We start from the raw sequence: 21,113 nt of genomic DNA on the forward strand, positions 1-21,113 counted from the left end.
TACCCACCACTATGTTAGGGTGCTGTTGAGTTTCGACTACACCGTTACTTTGGATCAGGTTTAACTCGGACAGATACTGTTTTCAGGCTATTCTGAATTCACTTCGATTTGAGAATTTAATTAAAGCTCTACTTCAGTGTGTGTTTGTTTAATCGTGCATGTGTGTGTTTACTCACATTTAGCAGCACTGCGCTGGCTGCTCTTGTCAGTCCAGGTAATGGAATGCATGTCTCCACTGTACTGCAGCATGCTATCTCCATTATAGCTGCGTGTGCGGCTGGACGGAACCAACTGGAATAGATTCTCCTGAGGCATGAAGCTGCGGGGAAACGTCCTCCGACCTGCACACCAACACACACAGATACACACACACACACACAGAATGGGCAAAAACAGGGAAAGTCAAATTAAATGTCAAAAAACACCATCAGAAGAACAAAACACTAATCCAAACAGGGAATTCCACCAGCCAAACACACATTTCCACTGGGAATCTGACCAGCCAAACACACATTCCACTTTACCAGCTACACAGGATATTCAACCAGCCAAACACATTTTAAAATCTATCAATCACATACTTCCAATGGAAGTTCTCCCAGATATACACATATTCCCAGAGGGAAGTCCATATGCCAAATCTGGCACTATAACTATCAAACATAGATTTCCAATAGAAAGCCCAGAAGCCCTACACTTTTTAAATACCAATCTGCCAAAATCAGAGCATATCTGGCTCTTAAAGGAATAGAAAGTGACACTTTGATTGGTTTACTGCATGTTACCTGGTTGACGTCTTGCTAAAATAGCGCCCATAATGTTTTATAACATATAATGCAAATTCTACAATTGTAACACATATTTTCTTTGAGAAAAATAAAAAACAAACATATGTGTCACCTGGGAATTCTCTTTCCGAACATATATTTCCTATGGGAATTGTAACCAGACACACTTACATACACATATTTCCACTGGGAATTGTATTAGTCAAACGCATATAACATATAATGCAAACTCTGCTATTCAAACACATATTTCCATTGGGAATTATGCAAAAAAAAAAAAAAAAAAAAGTTCTACTGGAATTTTTTCTATTCAAATGTGTATTCCACTGGATACTGTATCAGACAAATACATATTTCAACTGGGAATTACGCTATCCGCTATGTATTTCCAAATGGAATTTCAATCAAACATACTTCCTGGGAATTTTGCCATACAACCTCATATTTCCACTCAGAACGATATACACAGAAACATATAATATACACGTCACACAGCATTAGCTACACAGCCACTTCTGAGTTTTTAGAATTCTCTTTTTTTCCTTCCTGTCCAAGCAAACATTGACAAACACATATACTGTCTCTCTCCCTTTCTCTCTCTCTCTCTCTCTCTCTCTCTGTTTTCCCTGTCCCCTAGACAGGAAGTAGCCCTGAGTCTGCTGTTTTGATACAGTCAGTGTGTTCCTTCTCGGGGGAAACACAAATCAAACACACACACACACACACACACACACACACAGTTTTTAAACACAAGCTGAGCTCTTCTCAGGGGAAATGCATATCGCTGCTGACCAAGGTTATGCACTGATAGTACACAGCACACACATGCCCTATATAGAAAAAAGGGGGTCTGCAGCCATGCAGTGTGCACTCAGGTGTAACACACACACACACACACAGACACACCAAAGGATGGATCCCCTGCACTCCAGTAGAGAACAGCCTTAATGCTTCTTAGTTTAATGATAACTGGCTTTTATATGGCTAATCTATTTGCTGTTAGCAACATTAGCATTTTGGCCTGAACTGTTTCCTTACAAAATGTGCTAATTATATATTGTTGTGGGTTTTATGTGTATGAAATAAAAATCATAATTCATTTTTACATTATCATTTTGCAACCTCTCTTTATCCTTAAACAGTTGTCTTGGTGGCATCTCTGTTCTGATTGGCTGACTTATACCTGTACTGGGCTGAAACACTCCTTATAACTTCAGTGCGAATGGGTGGGGCAAAACTGCTGCACTGAAAATATGTGGATGTAAAAATGTTTTTTTTTGGGTGTAAATGGATGGGTATAGACACCTGAATAAGCATATACAGTGTATACAGTGTATATATTTTTGTGGCTACTATTTTAACCTCAGTAACTGAAGGAAGAATGTGAGGAAAATTTAGTTTTCCATAATATAGGCCCTTTAAGAGTGAAGGCAAAGGCCTTAACTGGATTATAGTCTGTGTTTAACTCTACCTGTTGTGAAAGATTGTCAGAACACTATTGGGTAATATACGTAGACTTGCAGCACAGCTGTCAAAACAAAGTAGAAATATAAAAATGGGAATGATCATGCATTGTTCTGGTAAAATTAACTTACCGTCACCATAGTCCTTGCTGCGGTTGGATATGTGGAACTGCCTGGGAAAGGTCCCGTGCTTTCCGTGACGGCCTGCAGGGAAGCAGAGATAATTACAGCTAAGCTACTTAACATGATGTCAAGAGAACTCCACTGAGTTTTGGTTATTATCAGTTTTAGCAAGAACAATCAAAGAGAAACTGTCAAGCTATTTTAAGACAATTCCAATTAGCTTGTCTGTTGTTTATGGTCTTCCTCTTTAGTTTTGCACTGTAGGTACGAGGCTAATGTATCAATCTAATACTGTGTAATTAGCAAAAATATCTATATTATCACATATTTATCTCAAATTGGTTCAATTGTTAAATAATCTCACATATGTACACCATAAATGCATTCAGCTACTTTTAGTTACACCCATTGCTGACACAGATATGCAAATGCACACAAACAGCCTGTGTAATCCCTGTAGAGATGTATTACCAATAAAATAGGACTTTCTGGAGCAGATAAACATGTAACTATAAGTACTATGATATGCCCATGTTTGGACTAGGTGGCTGTAAATGCCCCACAGAACTGAGCTATAATTGTTCAACTGAGGGAGATGTTTTGGCAATATTTGTGGTCAGTTATTTCTAGGCTTCTTTCTTTCTGTCAATTCACAGTAGAAACTCATTTTTTGAAAACTGCATTCGGCAACTTTTTTTTAAAATACGTTAAATTACTAAAAAAATAGGCAGAGAGAGTTTATGGCATACTTTGTTCCCCCTTTAAATTTTGTTGTAGCTAATACACATGCAGATATACCTTTACCAAGAAATATGGGAATTTATATGGTGTTTGATATAGTCACTATGTTTCCGAAGTTATGAGCCATAATTTTCTTTTTTTTCAACAAGAGAACTGTCATCGACTTCTTAATCTCTGTTTAGTCTGATGATGTGATGCTAACCAATTGCTATGCACTATAGAGCAGTTTCCCAGGCAGGAATTAAGGCTAGTTCTGGAATACACAGTATTGTTCATTGTTTCTTCTAAAAGTGAGACAATTAAGAAAGACTTTATCGTGCTTATATTTAATCAACCATATCTATTGTCTGGATTTTCATGAAGTGAAAGAGTATTAAGGAGAACAGGGTGCTAAATAATCACCACCTTACCTCATCTCAAACTCATTAACTCATCCAAAAACCATAACTCCAGAGAATGCAGTTTCACTGCCCTATGGCTCAGTACTGAGGGACCTTCATACTACTCTAGCCCACATCTGGTATTAGATATGCCTGCTCCAGAGGCAATATATACTATTGTCAATACTCCTCTGCACAGACTAGACAAGATGTGTAAGGCTGTCAGCATTTGTTGCAGCTTAAAGTAGCACATATAGTATAATAGTAATAGTATAATGTATCTTCTATTAAGCGCTATTACTGATTAGCTATAGCTGTGTGTGTGTGTTATAGAGTATTTTCATGTGGCTGTTTGATCAGATGACTCCTGGCAGGGAGAGATGTGTGCTATTAGTCTCATAGCTCTGATGTTAGCAACCTTTCAATCTCCTAAACTCTGCACCAGTACAGCAACACAAAGAGGGATAGAAAGCTGGAGAAACAGAGAGAAATGAGTCAGAAAAGTAAGCGAGTGTGTACAAGCGGAGGTGGTGGACCCAGACTGGCTCTGACAGCTCCACTCGCTTTAGAATAAGCTCTGGGTTCGGAGGCCACATGCAATTGGAAGCAGCTGCAGTGTGTGTATGTGTGTGTGATCACGTCTGCAGTGTGTGTGTGTGTGTATGTGTGTGTTTTCAGCACCGTCTCCCGGGGCGACCCGCTGATTTTCTCTTTAGAAGCGGAGAAAGGAGAGGAAAAATCTACTCATAAGGCCGGGTAAACAAATCAGCTGCCTCTATGGAGATACCCTCACTGGCCAGGATCAGCGGAGGAGAGACTGTGCATGTGTGTGTGTGTGTGTGTGTGTTTGACATTGTGTACTCTCTTGAATAGACTTGCAGCATGTGTGTATGAGTGTGTGTGTGTCCTACAGAGGGTCTTCTTGTGTAGACAGAGTGTAACAGTGAATATGCGCAGTGTGTATGTACAGTATATGTACGGATGGTGTTTACTGTGTGGGTGTGTCTATGTGTGTCTATGTCCCCTCACAGACGGGCCTCCCTCTGTTTGGGAGGATTATTATCTCATTATCAAGCAGGCCTGTTCTATTTGATCGTCGTTCAAGAAAGAAAAATAGTGGCAGGAGGACGATAGAGGGAAATAGAAGAGACAAATAGACAGAGAGAGATAGGGAGAGAGAAACCAGAAAACCAGAGAAAATCTATTCTCCCTCCATCACTCCAGTAACTTGAATGTTCTCACGATGGAATCAGAGAGGTAATGAGAAAAGAAAAAAGAAAAAAGAAGAGGAGCCAGTACATTCCCTACTCTAAAAGCTACTCTTAAATAGAAGCCAAGAAAATGTTAGCCACCCTGTTAAAGCTTGCTTGTCTTTAATAACAATCCCTGCCCAAGCCCAATCCTACACTTCTCCTTTCTAGAACAGACGTAGGGCACTAGTTGTTGAAGCAATGTGCGTCTGTTGTAGGGCAGCAGCTGTAACTGAAATCATAGCACAAAAAGTAAGGAAGTTTGTGTTTGGTTGATAATTTTGTTTTTGAAAAGCCAGTTAATTTCCCTTTTAAATGGTGCCACATTTGTGATGAGCAGATCTGGGTATATGGTTTGCACCTGTGTAAGAATTGTCAAATGGCAAACAGCTTATTTTGCTGTCTTTGAAGCTTCTGGTACCCCCAGGCAGTACCTGTGAGTATGGGTCCAGCTATGATGGTCAGTAGGTATCTGCTTCAAGAATTGGCAAGCCACTTTTGGGCAACTTCAAGCTGGTGTTCCACAAAAGTTGCGGCATTATTTGAAATGAGCCCTAGTACCAATATCTTCAGATTAAAGGCCATAAGTTCTATATAATGGCTGCGAAAAATGAGTCAATGACAGAATAAGCTGTTTGCCATTGGCAGAGAGTGTTTGGCAGTTCTTTGACAGGTGCAACCCACAAACACATCTCTACTACTCTTCCCACGAATGCATGTTCCTTACAAATGTGGTAGCATTTAAAAGAGAAATTAGCAGGCATTTTTTTCCAACAGGATAAGATGTATTTCCAAGAAGCATTGTTATGACAAAGAAATCATCTACCAAACACAAATTTACAAAATTAATTTTTGTGCTATGTTTAGTAAACTATGGTATAAAAATGCATGGTTGAAAATAAAGGCACTCAGTATGCATATCACAGCAAACAGCAAGAGCTACTCTATCTGCCATCAAATATTAGTGAGTAATCCAACTCAGAAAAAAAAAACTGTTAGATTTGCAGCTAACATGCTATTAGCCTACCAAGGCTGACTGTTGTGCCTGTTAGAATTGTGGGTTAAAAAGTCTAATCCCTGCTGTTAGCAATGCAGATAAATAGCTATTCTTATCTTATTTATAACCAAGATTTAACTAAACTAAGCTACAGGAATATCATGGCAATCAGCAAGACTTGCTTTATACCTTTCTAGCCCACATTTGGCATTAAAAAATGGGCAGAGTGGCAATAGAACCATCAATGTATTCAGCAATGGCAGCAACTTAAAGTGGCTGAAAGTATTCATTAGCAGCCACTAATATTTGGTAGTGTAGTGTTGGTTTCTCAGACGGGGATTAGGCCTAGGCCTAGTCCTAGACTGCATACATGTAAAATCTCCATCACAGTGCTGTATATTCCAGGACTAAGCTTAACCTCAGTTTATGGAAAACCAAACCATAGGGGATCTACATGAGACATAACTTCACAGTTGAACCAAGTTTGAGGTGAGCATGTACTGTATGTGATCATTTAGGTTGATTTGTTTACTGTGAAGTGTTAAACTGATATGATAATCTAAGCCTATAGGACAAAACCTGTATTACTAATACATATATATGTAATACATATGTTTTACATATTAATACTTACCATACATTTACAATGCATATGGGATAAATGCAAGACATGGTATCAAAACTGTTAAAGGCACTAAATTCTATGTGGAAATAAGCAATATAGCTTTCTCTCACCTTTATAGTCAAAGTTGAGGTTCAGGTAATTGTTGTCTCGGTTGTTCTGAGAGAACGGAGGACTGTAAAAAAAAAAGAGGGAGGTAGAAGAATAAGAAGAGTGACGGGTTATTTTGGCAGTTACCTTCATTCTCTGCCAGGGTGAGGCTGGCTATTGGCTGTGGAGGATGACTGGCCTACATTCCCACACAGCAAACTCTCCACTGTGCCAAACTCCTGCTGAGAGAGGAGCTGACTGAACACCTGTCAGCAAACCAGGGATGGATACGGGGCGGTTTAGCCTTCATCTGATCCCACACTGGCTCTGATATTTCAGCATTTCAGCTATTCCATAGTCCTGACTGACAGATTCAGGTATAATTGAATAAGCAGTGGAATAACCAAATACAACTTTACTGTCCAGCCAGAGCAGGGAGATGTAGGACTTGAGGTATTACCTGACACATTTAAAATAAAATAATGTAAACACTTTTAATGTTTAACTTTTAGCACTGTTGTAAATTATATATAAACACTGCCTGGCCAAAAAACCTGCCACCTGGATTTAATTAAGTAAATGATGTGGGGTTGATGCTGCAGTTGGTCAGGTCTGGGTTCAGCAACAGTATGTGCTGAAAGAATGAGGTCAGCTGACTCCCTGAATATACTGAATATAGACCAGGTTATTCTATCAATGGATTTTTTTTTCTCTGATGATACGACCATATTCCAAGATGATAATATCAGGATTCATGGGGTTGGAATTGTGAAAGAGTGATTTAGGGAGCATGAGATCATCATTTTCACACATGGATTGTTCACCACAGAGTCTGGACCTTAACCTCATTGAGAATCTTTGGGATGAGCTGGAGAAGAGCTTTGTGCAGTGGTCAGACTCTACCATCATCAATGCTGCTACAAGATCTTGGTGAAAATTTAATGCAATACTGGATTTAAATAAATCTTGTAACATTGCAGAAGCTTATTGAAACAATGCCACAGTGAATGTGTGCCACAATCAAAGCTAAAGGCGGTCCAACTAAATGTTAGACAGGTTTCTTTTTTTGGCCAGGCAGTGTATTTAATATGCTATAAATCTGATTGTTTTCTAGATTTTTTGTCAACAACTGTTACTGCAACAACCGAGCACGAGCAAAAGAACACACAGACCATCGTGCAGCAGTACACGTTCACCCAGCTCTGTTTCAGTAAACTTAGAGCTGATCAGGACATTTCTGGTCAGGGTTTGAATGTTTTAAGGATTTTGTGTGCTTAAGGCTTTTTCATAACGTTCCATATTTTGTTCCAGACACTGACAGTACTCTAAACAGAATGCTGCATCAGTACATGGTGAAAAACAAAGCAGCTGCCTAATGTTGTCTGTCCACTGACGTGAGTCTCTGCAGCTTACCCACCATATCAACCCAATCAGACCTAAAGATGTTTACATTAATTGAGCAGTGCTTACACTTGATTTGACGCAGTTCAGATCAGAGACGAGTTTTCTTAAGCACAAAGAAATAAACAGAGTGGACATGCACGTCCACACAAGCCCATCACTGCAGTCTCTCAGCATGCTTATTTATTTTTCTGATGGAGATGCAGCCAGTCTGAACTGTACAAACACTGACCATTAGCCTTTTAACCACTTAAAGTCTAATGTGCTGTCAGCAGATCAACATTTCTTCTTAATAACTCTCTTATTACAACACACTTTACATTTTAGTTTCATAGCATTAACCAAACATTTATTTATTCATTATTTGCTACAAAGCAATTCCAACTGGATACAGACTACTTCATATTACGTTTGGAATAATACATCATTTGTACTGAATTAACCATATTCATATTATGGATGTTATAATCCATATTAATGGCAAAATAATTGATATGAGGGTCAGAATAATTCATAATAATTAGTTATTATAAGAAATTGTTAGTAATAACTGAAGAATTAATAGGCTTTAGAATAATTTACATTGTGTTATTAATACTCCATATTAGATAGTTGCTGTATAATTTATAGTTCTTACTAAACAGTTGGTAGTAGTTGCTGAATAATCCATGATGTAGGGGTACTAAAAAAAAGGGCTACTTCTGAAGTCTGATAAAGGGCTAAAAAGTCAGTAGTTTATTTAGGAAGATATTTGTCAACATACTTACAGTATTGTGCTAAAGTTTTATGCACCTGTGGGAATTTTAGTAAAGAAAAAGCTTCTTATCTGGGCAGTAAGTGTTTATTAGCTCAGTAAAACACTAGCATTACAATAAATACTATGATTTTACAGCACTCTTTTCCTTTATTTGCATCTGTTCAAATCATATGTGGTGCTTTTTTTCAGGTAAAAACACTCATATTGCCGAGATAAATTGATTAGTGTAATTTGCTTTGGTGCCTAAAACTTTTGCACAGCACTGTATATTGTAGCAGTATTTCGTTGTCCTGTTGTTTTTGTAATAATGTAGTAATAGCCTTTAATCTGTGATGACTCTAACTGTTGATAAGTAGTGGATAGTAAGTGTAAAAGGTGTGATAACTGAACATTAAGGCTGAATAGGTTGAGACAGTGTGAAAACTGGACTAAGGTCAGTGTAAAAGGCCATAGTTTGCGGTGAACATTGTCCAACTCTGGCTGTGTTAATGCTGCTGACCCTACTCCCTCTTTCCCGGCCCGGTGACGTCAGCAGCCTGCGGGACGAGACCCCGGATAGCTGGCACACACGCCCGGAGAGAGGGAAGAAATTTCCATGCACTCGTTTCCTGACATTGTTCTGAAAGCCAGAGGCCAGATAAGGCTCGTGCAGGTAGTTCCTTTTCTGTCTTTTCCCTCTCTCTCTCTCTCTCTCTGCCTCCCTCTATCTCTTTTCCTGTCTTTACTCCTCTTTTCACTGTCTGTCTGCCATTCTCATTAACATTACTACATACTGATAATTTAACAATAAACAGAACAACATACATCTCTCTTTCTCTCTCTCACTCTCTTTCCCTCTCTCTCTCTCTCTCTCTCACACACACACACACACACACACACTTTTTCCTGTCTTTACTCACCCTTTTACAGTCTCATTTCCCTTTTCTCAACTTCACAATAATTTCACTCATTCATTTACTGTATTTAATTCAGACTGGGCGCAGTAGTTCTAAACAATTAATCAAAATATATGAATGCTTCCCTTTTTTCTTTATATCTCATTTAAAGTTAATTAAAAACTGTACATTATTATGAAACTGATCTCGTGGGTGCGCTCTCTCTCTCTCTCTTTCTCTCTCTTTCTGTCTTTCTCGAATCCAGGCGTCCAGATAAGGCCACTGTTACCATAGCAACCCACAGGTCCTTCCTGGTTGGCTTTCGCAGCGACCCGATTCCACTCCCCTGGCGAGGAGCCACACGAGTGGCTTTACCACACACACCCATGTTAATACACTTAACATACACACACACACACACACACCCTGCAGCCGCACCCACGGTTGACACAAGCTCTGTTCCGGAAGGTTCCACTCACCTGTCGAGCGCTTTGTCCAGAGACTGACAGCTGCTGGAGAGCGAGCCATCAGCGCTACCGAAAGGCTCCATGATCTGCAGATAAAAAACAAGCAAATTAGACTTTTCTTTAAAACTCGTCTCTGTGTTTACCTGTGTACTAAAACTCAGTTATAAAAATATGTCAATTTATTTATGTACAATACAGGTCCAACATTTTGGTCTGTTGATCTGATCTGTTCCAACACTGTTTCACTACAGAGAAAGAATAAGCTTTGTTAAAATCAATTTCCAAAGCTTAGTTTATTTACATTACTACTCTTGAGCTGTAAGCTCTTAACCAATTAATTGTTTAATGAAAAATCTGTAGAGTGGATTTTGTACTTTGTAGTTTAAAAGGCAAAATAAAGGGAAAAAATGGGGTGATCTAAAACTTTTGACTGGTAGTGTATATATAAAATAACAGAATGGACATTAAAGCTCTTAAATAACATATTAAAAGTAAAAAAATGACCAAACTTGTGTTTAACAAATCAAAACCATTGCTTATATTACACTTTCTAAAGTACGGCAGCCTGATTGCTCACACTTGGCAACCTTTCCAGCATATTTTAAATTAGACTTTTATCATATTTAATGTAAAAAATGTACTTTACTTATGGTGTAAGCAATGCCGCTTTTAGCTGAACTGTTTGTACAAAAAGCACAGACATATAGTCTGCTTGTGTGAAATCATTTTAAATCCTTTAAATATTTTTAAATTATTTAGCAAAATCAAAACGTGTCCCTTTATGCTGCTGTGTTGGGTTTTAAGTTTACATTTAAACGTTTTTTTAAATTAAAATTTCTTGTTTTTTTGGCACTTTTGTAGTACAAGTGATCGGTCTTAGTGATCTACCTGTGAGTAAGTTGTGTGAGGGTGTGTAGTGTGACGGAAAGTGAGGCTGCAGTGTTTACGTTAGGGTCGAGTGTCTCTGGGATGAACTCTCCCTCGCTGTTGATGCTGGTGTAAGAACCCTGCCGGGCGATCTGCTGCTGCTCCTCGGGAACACTGCCTGGAGGGGGCGAGCTGCGGCCTGTGTGCAGAGAACCTGCAGAGAGAAAGAGAGAGAGAGAGAGAGAGAAAAATACAAGAATATCTGAGATCAATACTTCTAAATTTAAATAAGACTCAATCTCTGAAAGAAAGCAGCTGAAACCCTGAGGTTTTAACATGGTGTCAGAAATTATGAGGCAGATTCAGAGTTAAAAACACCATATGTGAGTACTGTAGATCATATAGAGGTCCCTAAATAAATAATTTATGTATTAAATCGAATGTAATACATACACAGACATTCCAAATGTAATGGGACAGAAGTGTAAATTGATCATGCAGTGTAACCTCAATGGACAGTTTGGCAATGCTTACATATGCTTATATAAGGTAAGTTATATGGTATTTTCTTGTGAGTGAGGTTAAACAATAGCCAGTATGGTTATAGCAAGGGAAATACATTTACGAAGATCAAGCATGACCTGATGTTTAATATTCCTCTATCCACCATGCCATGTGTGTACCAGGAATACATCATAGAAGGCATTATTACCAACCACAGGGAACAGAACTGTGTGTGTGTGTGTGTGTGTGTGTGTGTGTGTGTAAGTGTCCTTTAGCTTTCAAGGCACATGGCAAAAGTCATGGGATACAAAACTAGTTCCTGTCTCATGCAATGTGGTATATCAGTGTATTTGTTTCTAAAAAACATACAGTTTATAGTTGATTAGGCAAGTGTCTTATCATTTCCATCGTAGTAGGTTCCGTTATTTGGGGAAGATGCTCCCTAGCAGTGTCATAATATAAAAAAGCTCTGTTGCTTTATTTTATTGACCTTTACATCACTATTGTGCTTCATATAACACCTTATGTCATCTAACGTAACATAAAAAGAGCAGCTACTGGTTTCTAATTGTGTTAAACAAACAAACTCTTAAGGTGGTGTGTGTGTGTGTGTATGTACAGACTGATTAATAGACTGATGTTAGACAAACAGATTAAAATGTCATGGCAACACAGTAACATAGTAAGAGAGAGAAAGTGTGTGTGTGTGTGAGAGAGAGAGAGAGAGAGAGCGAGAGAGAGACATAGTAAACTGAGCCATCACTGGAGTCTGAGTAACAGAATAGAAGGAAGGAAGTGAAGAAAAGGGAGCGAAGGAGTAATGGATGCTGGTGGGAATGAATCAAGTAAAAGAGAGAGAGAGATTAAAAAAGGCAAAAATGTGTGTTACAGAGAGAGAGAGATGAAGTGTGTCTCATATAAAAAAGAGAGCAGAGTGAGTATGAGGTGAAAAGATAACTACAGGCAAAGGCAGAGCGAGAGAGTGAGACAAAGGAAGAGAGAGAAAGAGAGAGAGAGAGGGAGAGAGTGATAAAGAAGTGAAAGAAGGTCAGAAGGGGCACTCTTTGATGAAGTGTAAACACTAATAGGCAGCAGTGATGGAAGAAGTGATATATAATTGCCGAAAGGACAAAAAATGAACGATAAAAAAAGAGTGAACAATCACCTCTCATCCAAATTACAGCACACTCTCTCACTCTCACATTCACAATGTCCTTGACTTCCACATACTGTATAAATGCACATCCTCTCTCTCTCTCTCTCTCTCACACACAGACACGTCAGTATCTATGTACGTCTTCTTCTTCCCACTGTTTATCTCAGAGAGTCGTGACAAAATATGAAAATATACTTTCATAGTTTTCTTTGATCTCTATCTCTGTGACTGTTTTTTTTATCCCTTTCACTCATTCTCTTCATCCTTTTTGTTTCTGTTGCTGTCTTTTTATCACCTACTTTCTTCTCTCTCTCCTTCCTTCTCTCAATTAAATTAAATTAAATTTAGAAATATAAACTATAGTATTACTACAGCAGTAACGTGATTATGATTATAACACCGATTAAACAAAATGCATATAAAGCATTTATGTCATCACATAGTATTATCACTCTATTATGAGAGTATTACCTCAAACTATTATGACACCATAATATTTTATTTTCTTATTTTATATATAATTTATTTATTTTATATTCTTTAATTGGCACAGCCTTGTCACATAATGAACATAATCCTTGTTTTTGAAGTGATTCTCCAGTTTCTGACAAAACATTCGGCCTGTTTCAACTTGCTGAAACCCCACAGTGTCCCTCTACAAGCGCTAGCGGCATGCAAATAATAATTCACCAACTAACCCACACAGCACAACCAGACAGATCACATTCCAGAGTTACATCACCCATGTGCCAGACCGACGAGCATGAGGTAAAAGATAAAACTAGGAGTGTTTAAAGGTGTTCCTAAAACAAAAAGGTCATTCAACATAAACACAATATAATGTTACACTTAATGTTTCATTTTTACACTCAGGGGATTAATCAGATTAAGTGTCTTAAGTGTCACACGGGGAAGTCAAGTGTTATTCGATCTACTGGGTTTAAAACAGGTCAGGATGTAGTTTAAAATGCATGCATATGTAAAATCTATCAAACTATGTGGAATTCCTTTTATAGGTTAGTGATAATTAGCACAAGGAATGTGTGTTTGTTTAAACAATAATTGTTTTTAATTATTTGAATCTATTTATATTTGAGTCTTTAACCTGGTTTATACCTGGTAGATTTTCATGTGATTAGTATTTGAAATGTATCCTGGTAATATTTTAGTCACTTTCATTTACACTTGGCAGTCAAATGCTCCTTCAGTTAGTTTGACTAAAATCTGATTGCTGTGTGGGAGACAACATGTAATTTTTTTCTCATCATGTGGTACTGCATGGGGAGGAGTTTCGCTTCTTTGCTTCTTTGGAGAGATGGGCATGTTTACACTACTGTATCCTTTGGTTTAAATATGTCTTAGACCGCTTTTAAAGTGCTTTGGGATTTTATTTTCACAGCAAGCAGAGATGGAGGGCATAGCAGAAATAACTGTTGACTTGGATTTGTTTACACTCGTATTTGTACATTGTATTTTTATCCAGTTATAATCCTGACATTCAAGATGAAATAACTGATCAGGTGTGAACAGGGTGTTTGTTTTTTTCTGTAGTTTTGCCCTGAACTAGAAGCTCAAAGCTAATCTGCTGTGGGAAGAATCAGAATGCTAGGATGCCTAGATGTCATGGTGATCTACCGGTAGTCCAGAGTGTCATGCGAAAGAAGACCAAGGCTAATGTTTCTTAAAAATGTGTTATTTTTCTATGCAAGAATTCTCGTTCTCGAAAAGTCAATGCAATATATAAATAATGTTGAGTAATTTAATTATGTATTATGGTACTGAGAAATTACGGTTAAGGATTACAACAAAGAAGTAGTAATAATCTTCTTATAATAGATTTCTAAGCATTAAAATGACCATGGTTTGTTCTTTGTGTGTGCTGTATGCTGCAGCCTGGTAAAATAAAACCGCAGCTGCATCTTCCATCACACATTTGCGTTTATTTGCATTCAGAAACGTTACGTCAAAGCGCAGTTACAGATCTGATAACCTGCACTTCAAAGCACTGGTTGTAACAATCCCCCTATTCAGCTGATACATGAGGGAAGGAAACAGACAGCTAGAGTCTGTGTGTTGCGTGTGTTTGTGTGTGTACAGCACAAAAAGATACTGTTGGTAAGTAAAAGCATCTTAGGTATATATTTCTGTATCTATATCTATATTTTTATATCCATATCGTTAATGAATGGAAGTAAAAGGAAAACTCCCATGTGAAATGGACTTGGGGTGAAGTGAAACATGATAAAAAAAAGTTGGTTATGTAGGATAGAGAAATGGATCGTAAAAGGAATTCTGTGGAAATGCATGAATATCATAGCTTGAATTCATGTGTGAAAATAGTGATTTCTTTGCATGGGCACCAAATGCTATGCCAAGCCTTTTAAGAGCATCGGTTAAAAGTGCTGATTTTGTAATGCTGGGGGGAAAATAGAGGTGGGCTATTTGACAAAATAACATACTTATTATCATGTTTCACTACATACCAAGTCCATTTCTCCTTTCATGTTACAATATTTGAATTTTAATGTAATTTAAAGGTCAGCTGAGGACTTAAAATTACACAAAACAATAAAAAAACAAAACAGCCCAAATAAATGGCTGAATAGTATTATTCAGACAGCTGTACTACATGTCTTTATATACACATACACACACACACACTCATACACTGTATCTATTTATAGATATTTTGCTGGAAATTATGCATAGTGCAGTGTCTATTTATAGGCATTTCTAAAGTGATCTTATTATACAAATTATTTCCCTGAACCGTCAGATCCTTTTAATAATTTAACTTTCTCTCAAGCTTGATTTCATCAAACTTCCAATACAGTAAACTAATATTGCTTGATAACGTGCCGAAAACATTATAAGCAGATTTATACATTTTATACAATATAACATACATTTAAGATGCTTTTAGTTGCCAAGACATCACTTTGCATGCTGTTTATTTGTGTGTGTGTGTGTGTGTGTGTGTGCATACAAGACACACCTGTAGAGTGTTTGCGCACTCGTTCAGAGCCTTTAATCAGAGAGCCCTTTAAATCTCCCAGCGACCTGGACGACTTCATCTCACTCTGCTTATCCCGACTGTTCACCTGCAGAAACTACAGAGACAGAAAGAGAGGTAAATAAATCAATACTACAGATGTATTATAGTTTTAAAGTTTACAATTGACTCATTTCTCCTCATAATGCAGCTGATTCGAACACTTTATCTGCTCTCACATGGTTGTTTGTAGGTGTTTTCAGCAGAACCCTCAGAAGGCCGTTGGTTCCTGAGCTCACATTCTGCACGGCACGGTCCAAATCCTCTTGACACTTCAGAGCTACCAGAGCCTAAACACACACACACACACACACACATTTACTTTTTGTACTTTAGGACTCATACACATGTCCAATATGTTCAATTTACAACTAAATAATAATCAATAAGAACAGTAACAACAACATACACAATTTAGAACAATTTATTCTTTTTCTTGCATCTAAGGACATGTATTTACAAAGAATGACAGAAGCTTGTTCATTAAGTCCACTTAATTTCAGTGTTTCTGCAGAATTATTTGCAGAGTTATTAGAAGTTGGGGAATTTTCAGATGTTCACCATCAAAGTCAGTTCTGAAACTGTTAAAGCTACCTTACGTGTGCATTGTTGGTGGTCTATAAAGATGGATTTTTCTTGGCATCATCATATATATCAGATATATTTTATTTGCTTCACTGTAACAGGGTTCCTACATAGTTTAACCAATACATTTCCATGATTTTTTCATAACTTTTCTATGCTTTCAGGGAAAAATGTCAATACAATGACAATAAAATATAAACAAAAAACAAATAAAACTATAGGTCTAAAATGAATCTGATAAAAAGGTTAACACACACTCTTTAATAATAAAATTGTGTGTCAGATCCTGAGAGCTCTATTGTGTAGGGCTATATTACTGAACTAACTCTGAGCTGATGTATATGTATATTTTCTCCATCGATAAACTGAAACACAAAGATTTGTAGACCCAATTTTTATGACTTTTCCAAAACTTTCTAGGTGTTTTTATTGTTTTTATATACTTATCCAGGCCTGGAAATGAACCTTGCTGTAAGCAATAAACATTTTCCATTGCTTTCTCTTTCTTAATGCAAGTGGAATATCTTTTACCAGGGGTGTTTAATCTTATCCACAAAGGGCCTGGTGGTTTTGATTCTAAATAGCCAGCAGCACACCTGATTATAACTGTTTAATCAGTCGGTCTTCAAACAACTGATGACGTGTGATTCTGCTTAGCTGGAATGAAAACCTGACGACGCACCAGCCCTTTACGGATAAGACTGTAGACTTCTGAATTAAACCTGTAAATCTCTTTACTAATACCTTTAAATAAAGTGAAACCCTGTATAAAAAGCCTGTAACAGTCTTTGTTTTAAAGCTCTGTGTGTCTGTACCTCCTTGTCGGTGTAGTATAAGTCCATATGCTGACCAAAGGCCTCGATCACCTTCTGCAGAAGCTCTCTGAACTTCAGAGGCTTCTGAAATGGAATGATTCTGAAAAAAGAAGAAAGAGAAAAACTCTCAATCTGACTGAATCAGAACAGAACCAAGCAAAACAGAATCCTTTAACGTAATGGATTCTTGATAATGTATTAACATACAGCCTCTTTGAATGTAACACTGTGACGGCAGCAATATGGTGTGCATTATATGTTGGCAATATGACAAAATTATTATATTATATATATAATATATTATAATGTGGTAAATGAAATCACACTACACTCTTAGCACCTAATAGATGTTGTTGGTCCTAAAGTGTAAAACCATTTTTTCATAGATTAAAAACATTTCTTTAGCATTTAATGCTAAAGCGTTAAAAATGTAATCACTAATGTAGTTTATTTTGTGGTTACTAAAGTGATTTGGTGGTGATACGTGTCTATATATTATGGCAGCAAGTTTGCAAGTATCTAAACTACAAATTCAAATTAAAAAGGTTACAGATGCCATTGCACTTGGCTGAAAACAAAACTGAATTAAGGATTCAAGGATTTACGGGGACTTTACTGTCATTTTCATCACGTGTGGTACATGAGGTGGAACAAAATTGAAATCTTAAGGTCCAGTTCCACCCAAAAGAGCAAGTGTAATGTAATTATTGAACATTTTTGTAGTTCTTTGCACTTGTTATTGTGCTTCTTTTTTTTTTTTTTTTTTTTTTTTTTTTTGCTCCGAAGGAGCTTTTACACAAGGCAATATTTTAATTATTTACAAAGGGAGGATAGTCCATGCTAAATGTCAATGTATAGTTGGTAACACGTTTTTTTTTATTATAAAATATATATTTTTAGACATTACATGAAACTTTTCCACTGCTCCTGTGCTAAATAAGATAACTAGCCATGCAAAGATAATATGTTAGCTAAAAAAACAAGTGGCTTAATTACTACTCATTTTGTAGCTTTGTGTTTAGAGTTAGCAGCATCTTTCTGCAAAGCCCCTGGTGGACATCCTATAAACACAATTTAAAACAATCTGTCTGAATATTTTACTGATTTACACCTTCCACTAGAGCCATTAGAGCTTATGCATAATAGAACAGACCAACCATGTAGATTCTGTGCTTTTTAAACAGTGATGCTTTTTAAACCTGCTGCATTGATGATGTCTGAAGTTTTTGTTGGATGCACTATGTTGTTTTTTTTCACAATGTGTATCAGAGTAATGATACAACGGGACATTTGTGTGAAATATATTGCTATTTAAGTGTTTCTTGGCCAAAATCAGGAGTTTATGATACTTCCAAAAAAAACTATATACATTTTGGGATCTTGCATATCAAGTAAAAGCAGCATCAGTGAGACAAATAGCATCACGTTACAAATAGAAGAAAGCAGATTATTAAACAGCAAAAATGAAGGCCACCTAAAAGAGGTTGAACAAGCTGTTTTCAGACAGACAATATTATCACAATTTGCAGTTGAGGACGACAGTGCATCACACTCTTTGGGTAAGGGTGCGATAAAACAGCTGAAGCCACGTCGCCCCCTACACTTCCTATAGTGTACTGCAATCTGTAGGAATGACTGCATTTATTGCATAAACATTATAGATCTGTTTTTAAGCAAACGATGTGTCACGCTTTTCCAGTAATCAGAATCTTCTATGACTAATCGCTGCAGGACTGTGCAATAAGCATCCCGTGTGGACAGGAAGATGTTCAAGTCTGTTGTCTGAGAATCTATGCGAGTTTATTTAGAGCTGTGTGTGATTTTCTGCATGTGTGTGTGTGTGAGAGCGTTTGGCTCAATCAACTGGAGCAGAGACCACTGTTTCAACACCAGTGGGCCCCACATCAGTGCGCTAACAAAGGCAGATGGAGAGCTTCCTGAGAGGAAAAGAGAAAAAAAAGCAGAACTGTGCCTGTTTCCCTTTCTCTACTACAGTTCTGCTTTAAGCGGGCCAAACAGAGTCTGCACATCCAATAGATACTGTCCCAATATCTCTTGCTAACTGCTCACGGTCTCACATACCTTAACTATAGTCAATCAGTCAAAGCGTGTGTGCTGGCAAAATGTATAATTTGCATTGCAGTAAATCTACAAACTAAAATGCAAAGGTTTAATGCTCTTTCAAACCAAATTTATTTAATTAAAAAATAACTTTGCATGCTTTTGAGTGGCACAGCTGTCTAAGTGCTGACTATATCCTTATAAGAAGCAGAATAATAATAAGAAGAAATAGCAGTGGGCTGGTTTAATGTTTATTTTGCTGCACTGTTCCTTTAAATAATCTCAAACAGACTTGCTTACGCCACTGTGTTGGTCCCTGGGTGGTCCAGCAAACACAGGCCCTGTTTTGTATCAAAGCTCTGGAGAAACATTGTTTAATTCCACTGTCCACTTATAAACCAACTGAACTTCTTCCTGACCTGACATCTGAACTCCTGCTTTTTGAAGAGTCCCATCGTCTCTGATGTTTCGAGAAATCTCACCAACAATTAGCCACTGTTTACAGATCAGCGGTTACCATGTCTCAACTTCGTTGTCACTACATCAAACCAAGCCCCTATCTTAATGACTGCTGATTGACTCTTATGCTTAGGGGGGAGGGTGAATCTGGGACAGTGGAGGTCAGGCAGCAGGAGTGAAGAAGTTTGCAGCAGAAGATTCAGGTTATTCTGACCAGAGTTTAGAATTAAAGATCTCTAAAGATCTCTTAAGGTATACAGAATTATGTCTTATAATATATAAACTGCACATGATTTTGGCTCTGCCTTTGGCGGATTGTCACGATAGCAACAGACGTCTAACGGTTGACTGTTGTGTAGGTTGATTTCAGTCACTGGCGCACCTGTGTTTTATAGCAATATGCCAAAATTCACCTAAACACAAACTTACTTCCAGACACCACACCCATCGGCGCAGGTATATTCGGAAGGTTCGCTGCTATTTAAAAAACACAGGCAGAAATCTAGAAAGTAGACAGCTTGGGAAGTGTATGGTAGCAGTGAGCAAGATAGGGCCTTGGATCTTGCCACAAGGGGCATGAAAAGGCTTTCCCTGTTGCTCTGTTGTCTCTCACAGGCTCCTTTTGGAAGTATACCTCTTGGTGAGAGATCATGGATTAATAGAAATGACTCTTGAGGATATTTTGCTCAGTTGACTGACAGTACTGGACTGAGAGAAGCAGGATAGTTGTTTCCAGCTGCAAGATCAGTGGGCAAATGTGCTGTAAAATGCCATCAAATATTTTATACTGGAGGCAGCCCAACAGTCTTCTTTTAAATGTACACTTTTCCCTACTAGACTTATCCTTTCACTTTGATACTATACATACTTACATATATCATGATTGCATTCAAACAAAAAAAAGGTTCATTACATTCCAAAAGCTTATTTTTGGTGCACTTATTGTCATTGTGTTTACTTCACTGATCAAAACTTCACCCGAATGTAGTTGATCAGTTGGTGACAGCTAGAGTTTCACTTCTTAAGTGCACTGAAGCTAAAGGGCTAATGTAGCTAACAAGTAATTGAAGTGTTTGAGCTCCCTCACAAATTAGCACGTAGCTACACTGCCTCAAACTATGTGAAGCTGTTCAGAAATCTTTAAAAGACTCGCGTTTGTGGCCCCTGACAGTGTTCGATACAGTTACATCTATAAACCCAGTCAAAAGTATAGAAAACATCTTCATGTTAACAAAATGCTGTTAGCTATACTATGTAGATTTGTATGCTTTAGGTATTGGACATTCAATGCTCATTTTAACAAAGCTAACTTGGTGCACAGAAGCTAACATTATCTGTTATCTAGCTTTATAGACTTAGCACAAAACTAAAGCAGTGAACTTTGCACTAGATTTGGGTTGTGTAGATTTTTCACTCAACTACCACTTCAAGATTAATAGTTCAGCACTTTTTGCCAAGTCCACTGAACGCTAGGCACGTTTCCGGTGGGTGATACGGGGAGATACGGGCGGAAACGAAGTGCAGAGGGGGGAGATGGCTGGCTGAAGAAGCGGAGGACGCGCGGAATGAAATGGCTTTCCTTCCTCGATGTGCTCAGATAAGCCACCCGGCTTGGCCCGGTCCCCCAGGCTGGCACTCGTAGCGGCGCTCTCCTACTTCC

General features: G+C 37.8%; 1 protein-coding gene across 1 annotated transcript in view; it reads right to left on the minus strand.

Moving 5' to 3' along the window:
* Positions 1-21,113, minus strand: part of map3k22 (mitogen-activated protein kinase kinase kinase 22) — a 79,573-nt gene that overhangs the window by 13,381 nt on the left and 45,079 nt on the right. Inside the window, exons 6-13 of the mRNA XM_022683051.2 lie at positions 16,934-17,033; positions 15,713-15,823; positions 15,477-15,591; positions 10,902-11,035; positions 9,967-10,040; positions 6,478-6,539; positions 2,384-2,455; positions 177-341 (exon numbers count right to left, since the gene is read on the minus strand). Of these exons, the coding sequence (XP_022538772.1) occupies positions 177-341; positions 2,384-2,455; positions 6,478-6,539; positions 9,967-10,040; positions 10,902-11,035; positions 15,477-15,591; positions 15,713-15,823; positions 16,934-17,033 (833 nt within the window). The remainder of the gene's footprint in view (positions 1-176; positions 342-2,383; positions 2,456-6,477; positions 6,540-9,966; positions 10,041-10,901; positions 11,036-15,476; positions 15,592-15,712; positions 15,824-16,933; positions 17,034-21,113) is intronic.

The sequence above is a fragment of the Astyanax mexicanus genome, chromosome 1, assembly GCF_023375975.1.
Source record: "Astyanax mexicanus isolate ESR-SI-001 chromosome 1, AstMex3_surface, whole genome shotgun sequence".
Lineage (NCBI taxonomy): Eukaryota > Metazoa > Chordata > Actinopteri > Characiformes > Acestrorhamphidae > Astyanax > Astyanax mexicanus.